This window comes from Agelaius tricolor, unplaced genomic scaffold, assembly GCF_023055355.1.
Source record: "Agelaius tricolor isolate 1412-34295 unplaced genomic scaffold, bAgeTri1.0.p SCAF_64, whole genome shotgun sequence".
Classification (NCBI taxonomy): Eukaryota; Metazoa; Chordata; class Aves; order Passeriformes; family Icteridae; genus Agelaius; species Agelaius tricolor.
The window spans coordinates 203,186-222,340 of record NW_027269324.1 but is presented as its reverse complement, the minus strand read 5'-3'; the positions used below and the strand labels follow the sequence as shown (position 1 = coordinate 222,340).

Genomic DNA, 19,155 nt, shown 5'->3' with positions numbered 1-19,155 from the left:
TGCTCCTGACTGGACACGTCAGGCACACCAAGGAAACAAAGCAACAACTAAACCAAACCAAATCCAGGCAATCAAACCAGAAATGAGCCAAGAACTGTCCCTGTATGTGTGTGAAACAAAAGGACAGTGAGGGCAAGGATAAAAGGAATATGGCCTAAACAATTAACAGAGCTCAAACTTAACAGGACTTAACTTATACCTTAACCTTAACTGATACCTTCAATTTCATAATTTCGCAAAAGAACAGCATTTAACACTACATAACCAAACTTAAAACATATGACTTAGCAATTTAACAGAGTAATACCATTTAATATTCAACTTAGCTAATAAATTAATTAAACAGAACAACTTCACAAACGAACAACTCTTAGCAGCATTTAACTTGGCTTAGACCTTGTGACTTAGCATTAGTTACTGACATCTGGATATCTGACGGACTCAGCTATCCAAGGCACTCAAACCCCTCAGAGAGCAGTATTTCTGCCACATTTCCCCAGCACAGGCACTCCTGTGTGCACACAGACACCAAGAGTCAGTGCAAGGCACCTGGGAGAAATTCCCCTGAGGGCAGGAAATGCTCCCTGAGGATGCTTTGGCATCTCCCCAGCAGGCAAAGGGCTGAGCCTGGAGGAGTGGGGAGATCGGCCCAGGCTCCGTCGTTGTTGGGGATCCCCGAGTGCAGCAAACGGGAGAGTTCCCGGCTGGGAGAGGCCCCACTCAGAGGGAGTCACTGGCCCAGGAGAGCTCCAAGGGCTCCTTTTGGAGCGCTGTGTGCAGGGCCCCAAGAGAGGGGCTTCAGTCCCAGCAATGGTTCATCCTGGCCACACTTGGCAAAAGCAGCTTTCTTTTGCACGGTGAGAACAGGGATATTGTGCCACTGAGGGAACAGAAACAGCTCCCAGGGCTGCTCCTACAGAAAGCAGGAGCTGGTTGGGCAGCAGCAGTGCCTGGAGCAGACAGTGTTTGTGATGAGCTGCAGGGGAGCTGAGCCCGGGGGTTGTTGGCCAAGGCCGAGGCCCAAGGAGCATTTCTCAGCTGGCAGGGCGGCCTGAGAAGGGGAGGGGGGAATGCAGCAGCACAGGGCCCATGGAATGTAGGGGCCATTGTGACACTGTGGGGCCTTGTGACACCAAGAGACCATTGTGACACTGTGGGGCCCCATGGAATAAGCAAAGCATTGTGACACTGTGGGCCACCATGGAACCAAGGAGACCATTGTGGCACTGTGGGGCCTGATGAAACCAAGAGGCCTTTGTGACATTGAAGGGCTGCATGGAACCAAGGGGCCATTGTGACATTGCAGGCACTTCTGTCATCAGTGGTCCATTGTGACACTAAGAAACCAAGGGGGACCATTGTGACACTGCAGGGCTTCATGGAACCAAAGCTCCAGGGTGACACAGACAGGCCACCTGTCATCAATGGTCCATTGTGACACTGTGGAGCCAAAGGAGACCGTTGTGACACCACAGACCCCCATGGGCCAAAGGTCCATTGTGACATTGCAGGGCTCACAGAACAGAGGAGTGATGTGACATTGTGGGGCCTGTGGAACCACAGCGACCATTGTGACACTGCAAGGCCTCATGGAATTGTTGGGACCATTGTGACACTGTGGGACCCCATGGAACCAAGGCACTCTTGTGACACCTCAGGACCCCATAAAACCAAGAGAACGCGGAACAGGTCTGCCTGGTTTGGCCTCCCGTGGGCCATCTGACTGGTCCAGCTGACCTTGGCATGTTGAGGGTCTCTTCTCATCTGCTGCTGAAACACTGGGGATCCGTGCTTTCCTTCCTATGGAAGAGAACTGTCCTTCTCCTCCAGGCACCCATGACCAGAAGTGGGATTTCACCATCAAATTTCCTTATATCTGGGATTGTTCCCATAGCAATATTGCCAGGACAAGTCTGTCTGGCAGTGGTTTCACAAGGGTCACCTCTCATCTGGCCCCAAAACCCTGGGGAAGACTCCATGCTTTCCTTCCTATGGAAGAGAACTGTCCTTCTTGACCAGGTGCCCATGGCCAAATTTGGGTTCCACCTCCAATGCTGCCTATTGTGACAGACTGGAGGAGATTGTTGGCTTGAATCATTTTGTGTCTGTGGGAGGAAGAGGCAGGTCCAGCCTTGCCCTGCCCTGTGACCCCAGCACTGCCCTGCCCTGGAACCCCAATCCCCCAGATCCTCCATCCCAGCCCAGCAATGGCTGCCTGTCCCTGGCACAGCACAGGCAATGCTCCACAGCCACCTCTGCAGCCCCCAGCCCAGCTCCTGAGGGACCAAATGACCCCAAGTCCCAGCTGGGGGAAGGGCACAGGAAGACCGAGGGTGACCACAAGGGTGACCACAAGGCAAGCACACATCTTGACCCTCCCTCCTCTTGGCATTTCCATCTGAACAACACTGGAACCCAGGTGTGAGTGCTTCTCTGTATCTTATTTGTCTTTTTCTCTGTCTACTTCTTCTATTTCTGTCTCCTTACAAATTTTGATTAACTTCAAATTGAATGGGCTTAGAGTTTGTGAAGTTGAATGGGCCAAGTTAATGCTTTGAGAAGTGTTTGGTTTTGATTCACTGTCATATTAAACCTTTTGCCAAAGGTTCTCTGATTTTCTAAAGTTGCCAGTAAAGGCTGTTTGGTTCTTTTCAGCTCCTGAGAATGTCTTGCTGGTATTTCTCCAGTAGATCCAACTCAGAGGACACAAACAATTGTAATTCCTTTAAAATGACTCCTTGAGAGAATTGTTTGAGGAATGGGAGTCAGGGCTTGCCTGTCCTGCTTGGCACAGCCCAGGCAGGGCTTCCCCAGCCACATTCCACACTCCATTGCCCAGCTGGAGCCGCTGGTGCCTCTGAGTTCTGCTTGCCCAGCCCCAGGGACGCTCTCCTTGTCTGCCCATTCCCCCACAGTCTCTGGGCAGGGATGGCTTCAGTGGGGGCTGCTGACATCCTCAGCAACTTGCAGAGGCTGCTGCTGAATTTCCCTGCTCCAGAGGCTTGAAGTGTATTCAATCTGAATAGATCATATTTAAAAAGACAGTGAGAAAACATTTTTTAGGCGCTGCTTAGGTTTTTCTTCCTGTTAATACATGGATATGTGCAATCTCCAATTGACACTGAATCCAGGTTCCTCCTCATGCCGTTTGAATGGATATGAAAATCAAGACCCTTCCTGGCTGACAATCAATCAGACTCTGTCCCTACCCTCACCCCACCATTTCCCCCATCCAAGCCCTGGCACTCAGAGCAGCCTTGTGCAAATCTGAGCTCCCTCCAGCCCAGGCTGCACCTGCAGCTTTCAGCTCCCTGGCTCCAACTCCCACCCGCTTTCCTTGGAGAAGGAGCTGCCCGAGACACAGAGGGATGTTCATTTCTTGTCAGCCAACAGAGCCAAGGGAAGGCACAGCTCCATCAAATGCAAAAGTCATTCTTCCCCGTGGCTCTGCCGTGCCCCTGATCCCCACAGCCTGTCCTGTTTCCTTCATCCCTCCAGTGCCAGGGACTCTCTGGGACAAGGGAGCTCTGCTCTGGCTGTGGAGGGAGGTGCAAGTGCAGCCCCTGGAGTGGCAACCACAACTCATCAGGTTTGTGTCCTTTGGGGATCAGGAACTGCTGAGACTCAGAGGCACAGAAAGGTTTCTCTTCATGGCCAACATAAAAATTTGAAAATGTGAAAATTTAATAGACATCAAAACCCTTCCCTCTGCTCCTTTTGACATCCCAACAACATCTGACATGTCCACCATCCACAAGGGATTGCCAGAGAAAGGATTTAGACAAAGACATGAGAAGAGGCAATATGAAAGATAAAAATACATCTAAGATGCTGAATAAAGAGTTCTTTAAACTTCTGAAAGACTGGGCAACTCCCTGAAGCTCAAAGCATGAAGCCATTCAAGGCAGATGCATTGGAATGACCAGAGAACAGCTGCAGGAGGAAATGTGGAGGCAACAGGAAAGACATAGATGCAGCTGCTCTAAATGAAGAGATGTCCTTGGACATGGCCATTTAACCAGGAGAGCTCAAAACACCTGAAGGAAGAAGGGAATGAAATATTAGACTGAATGTTGGAGGCACAGCTAGAGGGGAAGATCAATATTTCTTCTCCTGCCATCAGTAGAAGAATCCGGTTGATCCAGGAAATTCCTGTTCCTGGTGGGAAAACTTGGCCATTTCTTCAAAGTCCTCAATGACCCAGATAATAAAGATTTGCTTCTATATAATGAAGCTAACAGCTATTAAAACCTGTGCCCCTTTCCAGGCCGACATCACTTGTGTGCCCATGAACAGGCAGTTCTCCTGGGAGGGCCCCAGTAGCCAGAGGTGCTGAGCTGGGATTGGCATCTCCCAGAGAGGAGCTGAGGGAGAGCAGAGCACCTTGCAAACTGATGAGTCTGCTGGAATTCCATCCCCTCCCCATTGCACAGTAGCCCTGCATTTCCCTCCTTCAGCCTTGGTCTCCAGCACAGCCATGGAACCTCTTTGGGCTCTTGACTGTTCCTGCAGCCCCCAAGGGCAGCTGAGCTCTGCCTTTGGCACACTCAGCTCTCAAGGGGCTCTCCTCCACAACAGGTAATGTTGGAGGTGGAAGCCAAATTTGGCCATGGGCACCTGGCCAAGAAGGGCAGTTTCTTTCCATAGGAAGGAAAGCACAGAACCTTCCCCAGGGTTTTGGGGCCAGATGAGAGGTGACCCTTGTGAAACCATTGCCAGACAGACTTGTCCTGGCAATATTGCTATGGGAACAATCCCAGATATAAGGAAATTTACTGGTGAAATCCCAATTCTGGTCATGGGTGCCTGGAGAAGGACAGTTCTCTTCCATAGGAAGGAAAGCACGGATCCCCAGTGTTTCAGCAGCAGATGAGAAGAGACCCTCAACATGCCAAGGTCAGCTGGACCAGTCAGATGGCCCACGGGAGGCCAAACCAGGCAGACCTGTTCTGTGTTCCCATTGTTTTATGGGGTCCTGAGGTGTCACAAGGGTGCCTTGGTTCCATGGGGTCCCACAGTGTCACAATGGTCCCAACAATTCCATGAGGCCTTGCAGTGTCACAATGGTCCCAACAATTCCATGAGGCCTTGCAGTGTCACAATGGTCTCTGTGATTCCACAGGCCCCACAATGTCACATCACTCCTCTGTTCCGTGAGCCCTGCAATGTCACAATGGACCTTGGGCCCATGGGGGTTTGTGGTGTCACAATGGTCTCCTTTGGCTCCACAGTGTCACAATGGACCATTGATGACAGGCGACCTCTCTGTGTCACCCTGGAGCTTTGGTTCCATGAAGCCCTGCAATGTCACAATGGCCCCTTGGTTCCATGCAGCCCTGCAATGTCACAAAAGCCTCTTGGTTTCATCAGGCCCCACAGTGTCACAATGCTTTGCTTATACCATGGGGCCTCAGAGTGTCACAATGGTCTCCATGATTCCATGAGTCCCTTCAGTGTAACAACAGCCCTCTGGTTGCATGAGGATGTGAAGTGTCTTATAGGTCTTTCCATGGTTCCATGGTTCCATGAGGCCTTGCAATATCGCAATGGACCTTTGGTTCCATGATACCCCAAAGTGCCACAATGGTCTCAGATTCCATGCAGCCCCTCAATGTCACAATGGACCCTTGGTTCGATGGGGCCTCTCAGTGTCACAATGATCTCTACATTCCATGGAGTGACACAGCGTCAGTATGGTCCCCTTGGTCCCATGAGGCCCAGCAATGTCACACTGGTCTCCATAATTCCATGAGGCCCCACATTGTCACAATGGTCCTTTGGTGTCACAAGGCCCCACAGTGTCACAATGGTCCCTTGGTTCCATGGGCCCTGTGCTGCTGCATTCCCCCCTCCCCTTCTCAGGCCGCCCTGCCAGCTGAGAAATGCTCCTTGGGCTTCGGCCTTGGCCAACAGCCCCTGGGCTCAGCTCCTCTGCAGCTCATCACAAACACTGTCTGCTCCAGGCACTGCTGCTGCCCAACCAGCTCCTGCTTTCTGTAGGAGCAGCCCTGGGAGCTGTTTCTGTTCCCTCCGTGGCACAACATCCCTGTTCTCACCCTGCCAAAGAAAGCTGTTGGTGCCAAGTGCGGCCAGGATGAACCATTGCTGGGACTGAAGCCCCTCTCTTGGGGCCCTGCACACAGCGCTCCAAAAGGAGCCCTTGGAGCTCTCCTGGGCCAGCGACTCCCTCTGAGTGGGGCCTCTCCCAGCCAGGAACTCTCCCGTTTGCTGCACTCGGGGATCCCCAACAACGACGGAGCCTGGGCCGATCCCCCCATTCCTCCAGGCTCAGCCCTTTGCCTGCTGGGGAGATGCCAAAGCATCCTCAGGGAGCATTTCCTGCCCTTAGGGGAATTTCTCCCAGGTGCCTTGCACTGACTCTTGGTGTCTGTGTGCACACAGGAGTGCCTGTGCTGGGGAAATGTGGCAGAAATGCTGCTCTCTGAGGGGTCTGAGTGCCTTGGATAGCTGAGCCAGTCAGGCCTGTAAGTAAGGGTGAGTCACAAGCTGTAAGCTGAGTTAAATGCTGCTAAGGTGCCCGTTTGCTAAGTAATGAAGTTTAATATAAGTTATAAGCTAAGTTGAATGTTGTTAAGTGTTATTGCACAGTGAAATCATTAAGTCATAGGTTATAAGTAAGGTGAAATACTTTCAAGGTTATAAGTAAGGTGAAATACTTTTGCTAAATGCTGAAGTCTAAGTAATCAGTCAAGGCCTGTTAAGTTTAAGCTCAGTTTAGCTTTTAGGCTGCATTCCTTTTATCCTTGCCCTCACTGTCTTTTTAGAACACAGGCTCACAAGCACACACCGTTCTTGGTTCATTTTTGGTTCAATTGCCTGGATTTGGTTTGGTTTTGTTGTTGCTTTGTTTCCTTGGTGTGCCTGAAGTGTCCAGTCAGGAGCAGAGTGACTCTTGCCAAGGAACTCTGTGGTGCTGCTGCTTAATATTAAATCTGGTTTTGGCTGATCCCTTGCTGGGGATTTTTTAGGCGCTCTCAGCCCCTCATTTGTAACAGGGTGAAGGAGCCCTGGCCCAGGCTCTGGCCCTGGGGGACACGGGGATGCTGCCGGGGGGTCCCTGTCCCCCTGTGCCACCCCCAGGGCCCCGGCCCCCCGTCCCCATGTCAGGCTCTGGGGTCGATCTCGTGGAACATCCTCTGGGGGAGGCTGCGGCGCCAGGGGCGGGGGGACCTGGGGGGACAGGGGACCCCGCTGTGCACGAGCAGGGTTGGACGGCTCTGGGGGGAACTGTGAGGGGGGCCGGGGCAGAGTGACCTCCCCAGTGACCTCACACAGCCCCTGTGATGTCACACTGCCTCCTGTGATGTCACACAAACCCCTGTGATGTGACACAGCCCATGTGATGTCACAGCCCACACTGGGATGTCATGAAGTCCCCTTATGATGTCTCAAAGCTCCCTGTGATGTCACATAGCCACCTTCAATGTCACACAGCCTCCTGTGATGTCACAGCTCATGCTGGGATGACACAAATCCCCCTTGTGATGTCACAGAGCCAATGCTGGGATATACTCTGTGATGTCATACAGCTGTGATGTGATTGAGACAGAACAATCTTTGACATCACAAAGTCACCCTTATTAAATATTAAGCCCCGAATGTTTCAGGGTATGTCCTGCCTGGCTAGGAACTCAGTTTACCTTTGGTAGAAAAGGTTCAGACGGTGAAGGGAAAAGGAGTGGGTTCTGCCGTGTAGCTTAGATCCAGAGTTTATTGCAGCATGGTAGATTTCTGAATCTGGCAACAGCTCCAGACAGCAAGACGACAGAGATAGAACCACGGCAGAGACCACGGCAGAGACCCCGACCACATGGTCTCATGTCCTTTTTAAGCCCTGAGGACAGGGGGAGGGGATGGACAGGTGAGGGCCAACCAGGTGTGAGCAGAGGAAGGGTCAGGGGACATGGACGCTAGGACAAACCAATGAGCTCAGGCCTGGGGGGCATCTGCCAATCACACGACGCCTTGCTGGAAGGTGCCAGGCTGGAGGGCAAAAGGGGGAGGGGAAAAGGTTGGCATCCTTGAGGGGGATGTGATAGGTGAGACAGGAAATGGTGACACACTGCAACACACCCTGTGATGTCTCAGTATCTTCTGGGATGTCACAGCCTGTTCTGTGATGTTACTCAGACACTCAGTGATGTCACAACCCCCTCTCTGGTGTCACAGAGCCACCCTCCATGATGGCAGAGTCTGCTCTATGGCCTTATACCCTACTCTATGATGCCACAGCAACCTCTGTGATTTCACAACTCCCTCAGTGATGTCACACGAACCTCTCTGTGGTGTCATACTGCCAGTCTGTAATGTCACAACACACACTTTGACCTCACAGCCTGCGCTATGATGTTATACAGCCATGCCATGATGTCACAGCCTGCTCTGTGATGTCACACCGTCCCCTCTATGATGCTGTAGCTGCTTGATGCCCTCAAATCACAAGCTCTGTGATGTCACAGCCCAATCTGTGACATCACACAACCCACTCTGTGCTGTCACACAGCCCCTTGCTGACATCCCAGCTGCTCTGTGCCTCTATGACACAGCCACAGAGGTGCTGCTGTGACACAGCCCCCTCTGGGACATGCCACAGCCCCTGCCAGTGCTGAGCCCCTGGGAGCTCAGTCTGTGCCCTGCTGGTGTCTCTGAGGGGCCCTGGCAGTGCCCCAGCCCTGCTGGGCTGTGCACAGGAGCTGCTCCTGGCCAGAGCTGTCTCTCTGCAGCTCTGCTGCCCTTGCCAGGAGCTGCCTCTGGGCCAGGAGCCCGGCCCAGCTCAGCAGCACAGACACAGCAGAAGGATTTGAATAACCCTCTGGGGCTTTGGTGCTTTTTGCATCAGACTCATCAGTGCCTCAGAATGTGCTCAAAAACCTCTCAATGATTCAAAGTCAGATTGAAACATGGCAGTTTCTTGTACTTTAAAGAGATCCGCATGAGGAATATGACTGACAAAATGTCGCCAGGTTCCAGGTAGAGCAGAACCCTGGAAGCACTGATGACAGCTGGGGACAAGAAAGGGAAACGTGTCTCTGGTGCTGGGCAAAGCTGGATGTGTTTCAGGAATGCAAAGGGTCAAGGCCTGAGCCCCAGCCCCTGGCCAGGCAGGTCCTGTCCCTCCCTCATTGCTCAGGGCTCTTGCTGGGGCACTGGGATGTGGGGATGGGCAATGCCAAGGACAGGAGCATGGGGCGGCTCCTGCCAGGCTGCTGAGCAGGGACAAGGAGGCCATGAGGCGCCAGGCCTGCAAGGGTCACTTGTCCCCTGCTGGCCTCAGGCCCAGGGCCAGCAGCCATGGCCAAAGTGCTGCAGGAGTTGGCTCTGGCAGGGCTGTCTTGCAGCTGCTGCCCATGCCTGTGCCCTGTGCAGCCCAGGCTGTCCTACGGTGTCCCTGCCCTGCGCCTCTGTCCCTGCAGGCTGTCGGCATCCCCCGGCTGCCCCACCTGGCTGGGCCCTTCCTTTGCTGACAGCTCTGCCTCCTGCCTGCCTCTGCCTGCCCACACAAAGCCTTGGGCTGCTCCAGGCTCCTGCTGGGGGACGTGCTGCACCACAGCCCTGCCCTGCCAGGGAAATTCCTTTCTGCTGCTGCCCGGTCTGGGCCTCCCCAGGCGCCCTTGCTGCCATTATTTCCTTCTCATGCTTATATCCTCTAGGAAGAAAAGCTCCAGCCTCTCTGAAACCACCCTTCAGCCCCTGCCAGGCTACTCCTGTTCTGTCCTCAGTCTCCACCCTACTGAGCCCAGAACCTGCAGCCTCTACCTGCGGGTTATGAGATGAGGCCTCCAAACCCCATCTTGGAAGATGTTTGGGTCCTCTCCAATGTCTGTGAAAATGGAAAAATAGTGGTCAAAGGTATTTTCTTACAAGTTTTGCAGTGGCAGGACAAGGGTCAATGTGTCAAAAGTGGATGAGGCTGGATTTCCATTTGTTAGAAGAAGAAAATAATTTACAATGATGAGAGTGGAACAAAACTGCAACTGTTTTTGCAGAGAGGTTGATGCACCATGCCGGGAATTGCCCAGGAGCAGGAGCTTTGTGCAACCTGACCCAGTGAAACACCCTGCCCTTCCCAAGGATGGAATTCCTGTTGTGTGGGTTCTCTGCTGTGCTGGGTGCCCTCACAAGGCTTCTGGCCAGAATGTCTGCTGAGGGCAGCCAGGCTGCTGCAGGGGCAGTGACCTCACAGCCATCACCATGGCAGCCCTGTCCCCTGGGCCTGGCTGTGCCCTTTCTCCTGCCCCTGCCTTGTCTCTGCTGGCATGAAGAGTTTTGTCATTGATATCTTGTCCCCAAGGTGCTGGGGCCAATGGCTTCCCAGTCAGGCTCCTGGAGCACAAGTGGCATTTCAGAGCCCAGCCAGGAATGAGCCCTGAGGCAGCAGCTCTGCAGTGGTGGCCACCAGGCCGGGCCGCCAAGGGAGGCTTCTGGCCATGGGCTGCAAGCAGCTGCTGCTGCCAAGGTGCCTTTGGTGCCTCAGGCTCTCCCTGGCACAGCTCCCAGCACGGCACTCTGCCCTTGTGCCCGAGGCCTTCCCTGTGCTGGGGCTGGCCTGGGGCTTTTCCTGCAGCAGGACCTGCCCTGCTGATGGCACAGGAAAGGCAGCTCCTGCTGGAGCCGGAGGCTCTGCCTGCAATGGGCTCCAACAACTCCAGCAAGGCCCTGTTAACTTCAAAATTGCTTCCTAGAGCACAATATTCTAATAATTGTTATAGCTCCTGTACTGTGGAGTAAATAACTGTGCTAGTGATCTTTCCATCTGATCATGATCAGACTCAATCAGAGGTGTATTTTTACTGATTTATTGGGTATTCTATCATTAATCCTGTAGGACAAATTGTGTTAAAGTTCAATTTCACCTGTCCAATGCTTTCGACCTTTGACAAAGGCAGGGGCAAAAATGTGATCCAGCCGCTGCCAGTCTCCTCTTTTAGAAGGAATTTGAGAAGTCTAGGGGTCCTGCAGAGGTTTGAGGATCCATGGTGGCTGCTGGGTGTCATTTCTCCATCTCACGTCTCAGCAGGAGTTTCTCCAATAAAGAAATAAAGCTTTTGCCTGAAGCTCCCACTGTGGCCATGACAGGAACCCCTGTGAGTGTCGGGGACATCCCGGCTCTTTGGCAGCCTGGGGACTCCTGGGATGTCACCGTGGAGCCCCTGTGAGTGTGGGTGACAGATCGGTGCCTTTGCAGCCCAAGGTGCCCTGGGATGTCACCATGGAATGGCTGTGACTGCCTCTGACCACAGGGCTCTTTATCATCCCAGAAAGCCCTGGGAGGTCTCCATGGAGCCCCTGTCTCTGCCTGTGACATTCCAGCTCTGGAACAGCCTGGAGACTCTTGGAAAGATCCCATGGAGCCCCTCTGAGTGCCTGTGACAAATCTGATCCTTAGCAGGAACCATCACCAGCCCCCTGTTGCTATGGTCAGTTTCCATGGCAACCATCCCCAGCCCCCTGTTTCTATGCTCAGTCCCTTGGCAGCTCCATGGAGACCCCATGCCAGGGGTGGTTGCCATGGACACCAGCTCAGGCCTGCAGCCAGAGCCCGTTGCCATGGCAACCATTGGCAGCCCCATCCCCAGGCTCATGGGATCCCGGAGCCACAGAATTGGCTGAGCTGGGAGGGACCCATCAGGATCCTCCAGTCCAACTGCTGGCCCTGCACAGGACACCCCAACAATGCCAGCCTAGGCCTGGCAGCGTGGTCCTAACGCTGCTGGAGCTCAGAGAGCCCTGGAGCTGGGACCCTTCCCTGGGGAGCCTGGCCAGGGCCCCAGCAGCCTCTGGGCAAAAACCTTTTCCTGACATCCAACCTGAGCCTGCCCCGACTCAGCTGCAGCCATTCCCTCCACTCCTGTCCCTGGGCACCAGAGGGAAGAGGTTCCCACAGCCCCAGCCAGGGACCCGCTCCCAAGGCTGCTGCCATGGCCACCAGGGCTGGCACCAGCTGGGATGCTCGGTTTCCACGGGCCGGGCTTCAGGAATGGGATTCCCCAATTTCCTGCTCCCGCTAAAACCGTGCTGCCGCTCGCTGCCCTCCCACCTCCCATGGAAAGCACAAAAGGAAAAGATCCGAGGCTGGGATAAGAACAATTTATTGGGAACAGCAACAAGATAAGGAACAAACAGGAATAAAAACAATATTGTCAACAGAAAGAATAAGAAAAACTATTTACAGGGAAAACTACAACATCAACAACTGTCTGCCTGGCCACGTATTTCATCCTGTCTGGAAAGGACACCCTTCTCCTCAGGGAGAGAGAGAGAGAGTCCCTTTCCTGCCCCTGGCAATGTCCTCAGGTGGGAGTGAATGTAATGACAGGGCCATGGCCAGACCCTCACATTCTTCCATCCCACATCAGGTCATTGGCAGGGGCAGGAAAAGGTGCAGGTGTCTTCCTAGCATGGATCACAGGGAACATGGATCACGGGGGCTCTTCCCAATGTGGGTTCTGCCATGGGGGATGAAGCTGGAGTGGTGCATGAAGCTGTTCCTGCAATCGAGGCATTTGCAGGGCTTCCCTTACTGGTGGCTCCGTTGGTGTCTTGTCAAATGAGAGCTTCTGGTGAAGCTCTTCCCACACTGGGGACACTCGTAGGGCCTCTCCCCAGTGTGGATGCGCTGGTGGGTGAGGAGGGTGGAGTTGTGCTTGAAGCCCTTCCCACAATCAGGGAAGAGGAAGGGCCTCTCCTGGGTGTGAATCCGCTGGTGTTGGAGGAGATGGAACCTGGTGTGAAACCTCTTCTGACACTGGCGACACTCGTAGGGCCTCTCCCCAGTGTGGATGCGCTGGTGCCTGATGAGGTGGGATTTCTGCTTGAAGCCCTTCTCACAGTCAGGGCAGAGGAAGGGCCTCTCCTCTGAGTGAATTCGCTTATGCAGGTGGAGACTGAAGCTGGTCGGAAACCTCTTCTGACACTGGGGACACTTGTAGGGCCTCTCCCCAGTGTGGATGCGTTGGTGCCTGATGAGGGCAGAGCTGCAGCTGCAGCCCTTCCCACACTCCCCACACTCGTAGGGCCATTCCCCAGTGTGGATCATCTGGTGGCGGATCAGGGTGCTGCTCTGTCTGAAGCTCTTCCCACACTCCAAGCACTTGTGGGGCTTCTCCCCATCATGAAACTGCTCAGGGACCACCAGCTCTGAGCTCTGGATGAAGTTCTGTCCACCTTCCTGGATCAGGGTGGGTCTTTCCTCCACAGAGCACCCTGGGCTGGGTTTGGTGCCCCTTCTCCTGTGGAAACTCTGGGGCTTTTCCTCCCCATTAGAATTCTGCCCCGTGGAGCCACTCAAAATGGCCTCTTCCACATGGTTCTGCTGTGGGGATTTGTCCTCCCTGGTCTTCATCCTCAGCTCCTTGTCTGGGGGAGGAAGGACAAGGAGAAGATGGTATTTGCCTCCATGCCACAGGGAAGGGGAAGGAGATCCCCCCAGAGCATCCCTGGCAGGACGGGGTTGGCAGCAGGGTTGTCCTGCAGCCAGGGGCTGTGCTGGGCTGGGAGATGGAGCAGGAGAGAGGGGGGAAAGGGGCACTGACTTCCTCCTCACCTGCCTGGGTATCCCAGGCTCCTTCCTCTTCCTCACAGCCTCCTTCTCTTTTGAGTCAAGGTTTGGGAATGGGAAATCCTGTTTTGGGAACCAAACAAAGGGTGCTCACATTGTCTTTTTACAGGATTTAAAGGAAACCTGGGGGAGAGTCTAACCCAGAATTATAATTTAATAAGAAAATGAAGATGAAGGCAATGATACAGAAATACTGCCTTAAACAGACAGAGTCAGGATATAACCTGACACCCTGTTGCTCAGGGTGGTGGCAGCAGTCCCATTAAATGGTGGCTGCAGTCCTGTTGGAGAGATGAACGTGATTCTGTCCAAGCAGTGATCCTGTAGAAGGGTCTGGTCTTCCTCTGCAGGTCCAGTGGTGGTTCTGGAGCTCTTGTCCTCTGGGAATCCAGTAGGCAAGCTGCTCCTGGTGTTGCAAGGCAAAGCTTATATCCAGGTAGGAATGCTTGGATCCTCCCGCTGGGCGGAGCATCCCACAGTGGGATGATGGAATTTTATCAGTCCTGCAGTGACACTCAATGGCCCATTCACAGAAGATATCTCCCCTGGAGGGCGTTATCAGGGCTGAGTCATGGAAGAGATAAAGAGATAAAGAACACTGCCCTGCCTGTTTATAGCAGTTGATGAAGATGGGGATTGAAAACATGCATTGGGTTCCATCTTACATTGCAACCTGAAACAGTGGGGCAATCCCTGCTCAGGGGGTGAACACCACCCCCCTTTCCCAAACTGGCTCAGGTGTAAAACCCCCACCCCGGGAAGGCCACACACACAGGGGACAATGTCACACTTGCCCTGCCCCAGGGGAGGTCTCTGTCCCTGTCACTCCCTTGCTCTCCCCCACTTTTTCTTTGCAACTCTCTCTCTACCTCACATTTACTGTTTAATGAAATCCACCTTAGTTTTGGTCTTGTTAGCACCTTAATTGGGGCAGAGGCATCTCTCTGAAAATATTGTTATCCAGATTGCAAGATTATTTTGGCACAGTGAGTTCAGGGCACTGTTGTCTGTCCCCAAGTGCCTTTGACAACAGCATGGTTCCCTCCACTGAGGAGGTTGTGTTTTTTTCTGGAAGAACTCTTGGAAACTTGGACACATTCCCTCCTTCATCCTGGGGAACTTATGGGAGAAATTATGAAGAAAATGGCTGTTGTGGGTGGCCAGGGAAAAAGAAAATATTTTCTTGTCCTTCCTTGAAAAGTTTTTTAAAATAACTGGAGAAGAGGGAGCAAATTATATCAGTGTGACTGATAAAGTTCATTTACTCAAAGGTGAGGAGCACAAGGCTGCTAAAAGTCCCACAGGAAGCCCAGCTCAAGTAGCTAAATTCCCCAGTAACTCCAGCCAGGGATCTCCGGGAGGATTTTTTTGGAGAGTGTTCGGAGCTGGCAGATCCCGCACTCAAGCCCCGGGTATCTCCAGGCTCCCTAAGAGGAGCTTTTTCGGGGGCAGAGGAGCCACGATCGCCCCTCGGGAGGGTCCCGGGGGGTCCACGTGGGGATGGCCCGGTACCGACGGGGCGGGACATTGGTTTTGGGGATCCCCGTGAGAGCCGGGGCTGTGGAACGGGGGACCCCAGGGCGGGGAGAGGGGAAGGGGCGATACCGGAGCTGGGGCACCCCCGGCAGCCCGGAGATGAGGCAGGGACGGGACCCCCTGACCCTGACAGGGGCGTGTCCTGGGGTGACTTCATGATGCTCGTGCCCCATCGGTCCCTTTAGCCCAGAAATGAGTTCTGCACCTTTAAGGCTGGTTCTGAGAGCCAAGGGGAGGAGGAAGAAGCTGCAGTTTGTTTTCATACACTGCACTCACTCCTCCACATTCCGGCTCCTGGATGGACAGAGGGCAGGACAGAGCTCTCCTTTGCTTTTAGTTAGTTTTTAGCTCTCTGAGGCAGAGATGTTCCCGGACTGTGATTTTTCTTTTTCTTTGTTGCTGTTTGAACCTGCTCTAAACTGAACACCCAGAACACCACCGGCAGCTCCCACCTGTGGCCCACCTGGCCAAGCCTGGGCTGCAGCATTTCCAGCACTGCCGAGACTGATAAGAGACTGATAAGAGACTGATAAGAGACTGAGTGAGCTGAGCTACAGCCCAAGGAGGGACATTTTGAGTTCATCATCTCCTTTGGAGCAGCGAGAAGTCTTATTGTTTAATATTGTTCATTTGTTGTGCTGGTGAATGCTTTGCCTGGTAAATAAACAGATTTTTTCCCCTTTTCTCTGAGGAAATCTTTTCTTGATCGGGCTGGGGTAGGGGCCGCTTGTATTTGCTTTCTAGAGGAAACTCTTTTGGAGATTTTCTGCAAAATTTGCTATAAACCAGGACAGGGCGGTGGGAAGAGGCTGGTCTGGGGTGAGGCTGGAGAAGGGGACCCCAAACCTCCCCAGAATCCCTAAGCAGGACCCTGGAGAGGGGGGATCCCAACGACCCTTGAGGATCCCCAGTAGCCCTGAGATGGGGGACCACCAGAACCCCGGAGGGATGAGACTGGACATGGGACACTCCTGGTGGCTTTGTTTTATTCAGTCTTGATTTCTGGAGGTTTTTATGGATACCAGATGACTTCTAGAGATGGACTTGGGTAGGAGGAATCCCCAAAAAAAGGCATTCACACCCTGTTTTTCCCAAAACCAGGATTTTCCCCAAACCATCCCACAGTGACATCCCCCATGTCCTGCTCTGGGTGAGCTCAGTCCCAAACCTGACCCTGATCCTGGTCTCAATCTCACTCCATGTTTAGAAACACTCACAGTTCTGTATTTAATCTCATCCCAGTACCAGACTTGTCTAGCCCCAGACCCAATCCCAACCCCAGCCCTAAAGCCAATCCCATGTCTAGCCCTAACGCCAATCCCAGCTCTAATCCAAATCTCAGCCCCAACTCCAAGCCCAGCCCCAATTCCAGCCCCTTCCTAAATCCTCGGCCCCAAACCAAATCCCAGGTTCAGCTTTTCTGGGGCTTTGGGGGTGTCTCTGTCCCTGTGCCCCCGATGATGTTTGGGTGGGGTCACAGCGGGGCTGAGAGGGACAGAGACCCCCCCGGCCTCCCCAGGGGTGAGAAGGTGGCAGAGCCCCCCCAGCCCCGAGCAGCCTCAGCAGTGAGAGGGACACAGAGCCCCTGGTGCCCAGCCCTGCACAGGCATTGCCTGAGGCCAGAGGGATGGAGACCCCCTGAGCATCCCCCAGGGCAAGGGGACAGAGACCCCTGAGCATCCCCTGGGCTGAGAGGGACAGAGACTGCCCCGAGCACCCCCTGGCACAGGGATGAGAGGGAGGGAGACCCCCCAGGCATTCCCTGGGTGAGAATGATGGAGACCCCTGGGGAATGGCCTGGGGTGACAGGGACAGGGACACCCCTGGGGAATGGCCTGGGGTGACAGGGACGGGGACACCCCTGGGGAATGGCCTGGGGTGACAGGGACAGGGACACCCCTGGGGAAAGGGCTGGGGTGACAGGGACAGGGACACCCCTGGGGAATGGCCTAGGGTGACAGGGACAGGGACAACCCTGGGGAATGGCCTGGGGTGACAGGGACAGGGACAGCCCCTCCCAAGCCCCTCTCAAGCATCCCCCAGTGTGAGAGGCTCTGTGACCCCTTGAGCATTGCATGGGCACTGGACAAAGTGAAGTTGTTTCTTGACAAAAATCAAACTTAAGCCTACAGAAAATGCCTTGAATTTGCTCTTCCCACAAGTAACTTGTGGTGGAAACGCGAACAAACAGCAAAATTTAATAAACTGACAGTAGAAGCGATTCTGTGGCAATTCCAAAATCCATTGGTCCTGCAGAGCTCCAGCTCAGCTGCTGGCACATTCCAATTTTTAATTTGGGTAGTGTTTGGGGTGAGGGTAGTAAGCTGGCCAAGCTGCAGGGGCCCCCTTTGATCTTCGAGGGGATCCCTGCCCACACCCTGTCACCACAGATGAGAAACGCTCCCTTGGGAAGCACTCTGGGAAACGGAGAGGAATTAGATAATGTTTTGGCAGTATAATTGCACCAGTCAACATCATTGTATCTCTTATCATTTGGTGATATATCTTTTCTCACTATCATCTGTGGTTCAGGTTTCTCATGCCAATTTTGTTGGGGTGGCTCATAGAAAAAGTTGACACAAGAAGTCGCTTTGAGGAGCCCGGTAGGTCTAGTTCTTGGAGCTCCTGTGGTGCATGGGGTAAGATCTTCATCCACTCGTCCCAGGTGTCTACCAGGGTGGGCTTCTTACCTGCACAGGGATATTCATTTGGCGACAGGGGGATTCCCACCAGACATGTAGACAGCAGGTCTTTTGCACCTCCCATGGCCATGCAAAAGTTATCCTGCTTGAGAGATTTCCCCAGTGTGACCCATAGGTTTTCTGTTGGTTGTGGCCGACCCATCCAACCGCTCTTTGGATGCACAGGAGCACAGTGACGGTGGCAGGAGCTGTTAAGGTATTTCGGGGTGTCCTGGGAGTGGCCATCTGGTCCTCCAGTGAGTCAGGTATCGACTGTTCGAGCACTGATAGAAACATGAATGGTCAAGTTAGTTGTCACTGTAATTTTCTTCATTTTATCCCTATTGTAGGGAGAGCGAGGGATTGGCAATTGGGGCAGGTGGAGACAATTGCCTTGGCTTGGTCTTTGGAAATCTTAAATTGACCTACTAAAGCTGGAGCATTCTGAGGGAAGAATGCATGGCTTAGACGAGCCTGTTGAAAGACATGTGGTGCAGTGGGGGAAATGTGGGTGGCACTTGCTGCCATTGCTAACAAGTCTGCTCTCCGGTGGCCCTCAGTGATGTATCTTGGCAGCTCTGTGTGCGACCGGACGTGCAGGATGTGATAAGGTTGCTCTCTATGGGATATGAACCAAATTAATTCAGAGAGCAAGCTGTAGAATTTTTTTTTTTGGACTTCCTTGAGCAGGGCACGCTCTGCCCGCTCTGCTATCCCTGTGACATATGCAGAATCTGTGACTGAATTGAATGTTTGAAACGCCCTCACAGCTGCAGCAAGTTCTGCAGTCTGGGGGGAACCTTCAACAACCTGGATATCAGACTCCCACTTCTGATAGTCCGGGTCCCTCCAGGTGAACACTGACTGGTGAGATTTGCCTGAACCGTCAGTGAACTCCGTGATAGAGTTTTTGAGTGGAGTTTTACTTTTATCTGATTTTGGGGCCAAATGCAGTGAATCTTTAAAAAGTCTGTGTTCAGGATAATGACTTGAAATTTTTGTGGGATAGCTGGTGAATGAAAGTTGAAGATGTTCATTTGTTTGTAATAGAGAATCCAGTTGTTCCAAAGTATAAGGGAGGTAAATGCACACCGGATCACAAGCTGCGAGGGTCCAGAGGCGATGTCGGCCTTTAATAATAAGTTTGGCTACAAGTTCTGGTGGGGTGGTAACTGTTTGATGTGGTTGGTGCGGCAGAAAAAGCCACTCGATGATGATGATGATGATGAGTGGGGTTTTTGAAGTATCATCCCACTGAAAGAGCAGCCCATGGAAGTTTGGGCACTTACCAAAAATACCGAGGCTGAGGGGAAGGGACCGGTCTGTCCGATGTGCCTGGCGGTGTTTGATGGCGCTGGC

General features: G+C 53.2%; 2 protein-coding genes across 2 annotated transcripts in view; one reads left to right on the top strand and one right to left on the bottom strand.

The window, feature by feature from the left end:
• LOC139605317 (uncharacterized) overlaps positions 1–19,155 on the top strand; it is an 850,331-nt gene that overhangs the window by 780,947 nt on the left and 50,229 nt on the right.
• Positions 12,539–19,155, bottom strand: part of LOC139605296 (zinc finger protein 250-like) — a 44,141-nt gene continuing 37,524 nt past the window's right edge. Inside the window, 1 exon segment of the mRNA XM_071456657.1 lies at positions 12,539–13,091. Within this exon segment, the coding sequence (XP_071312758.1) occupies positions 12,539–13,091 (553 nt within the window).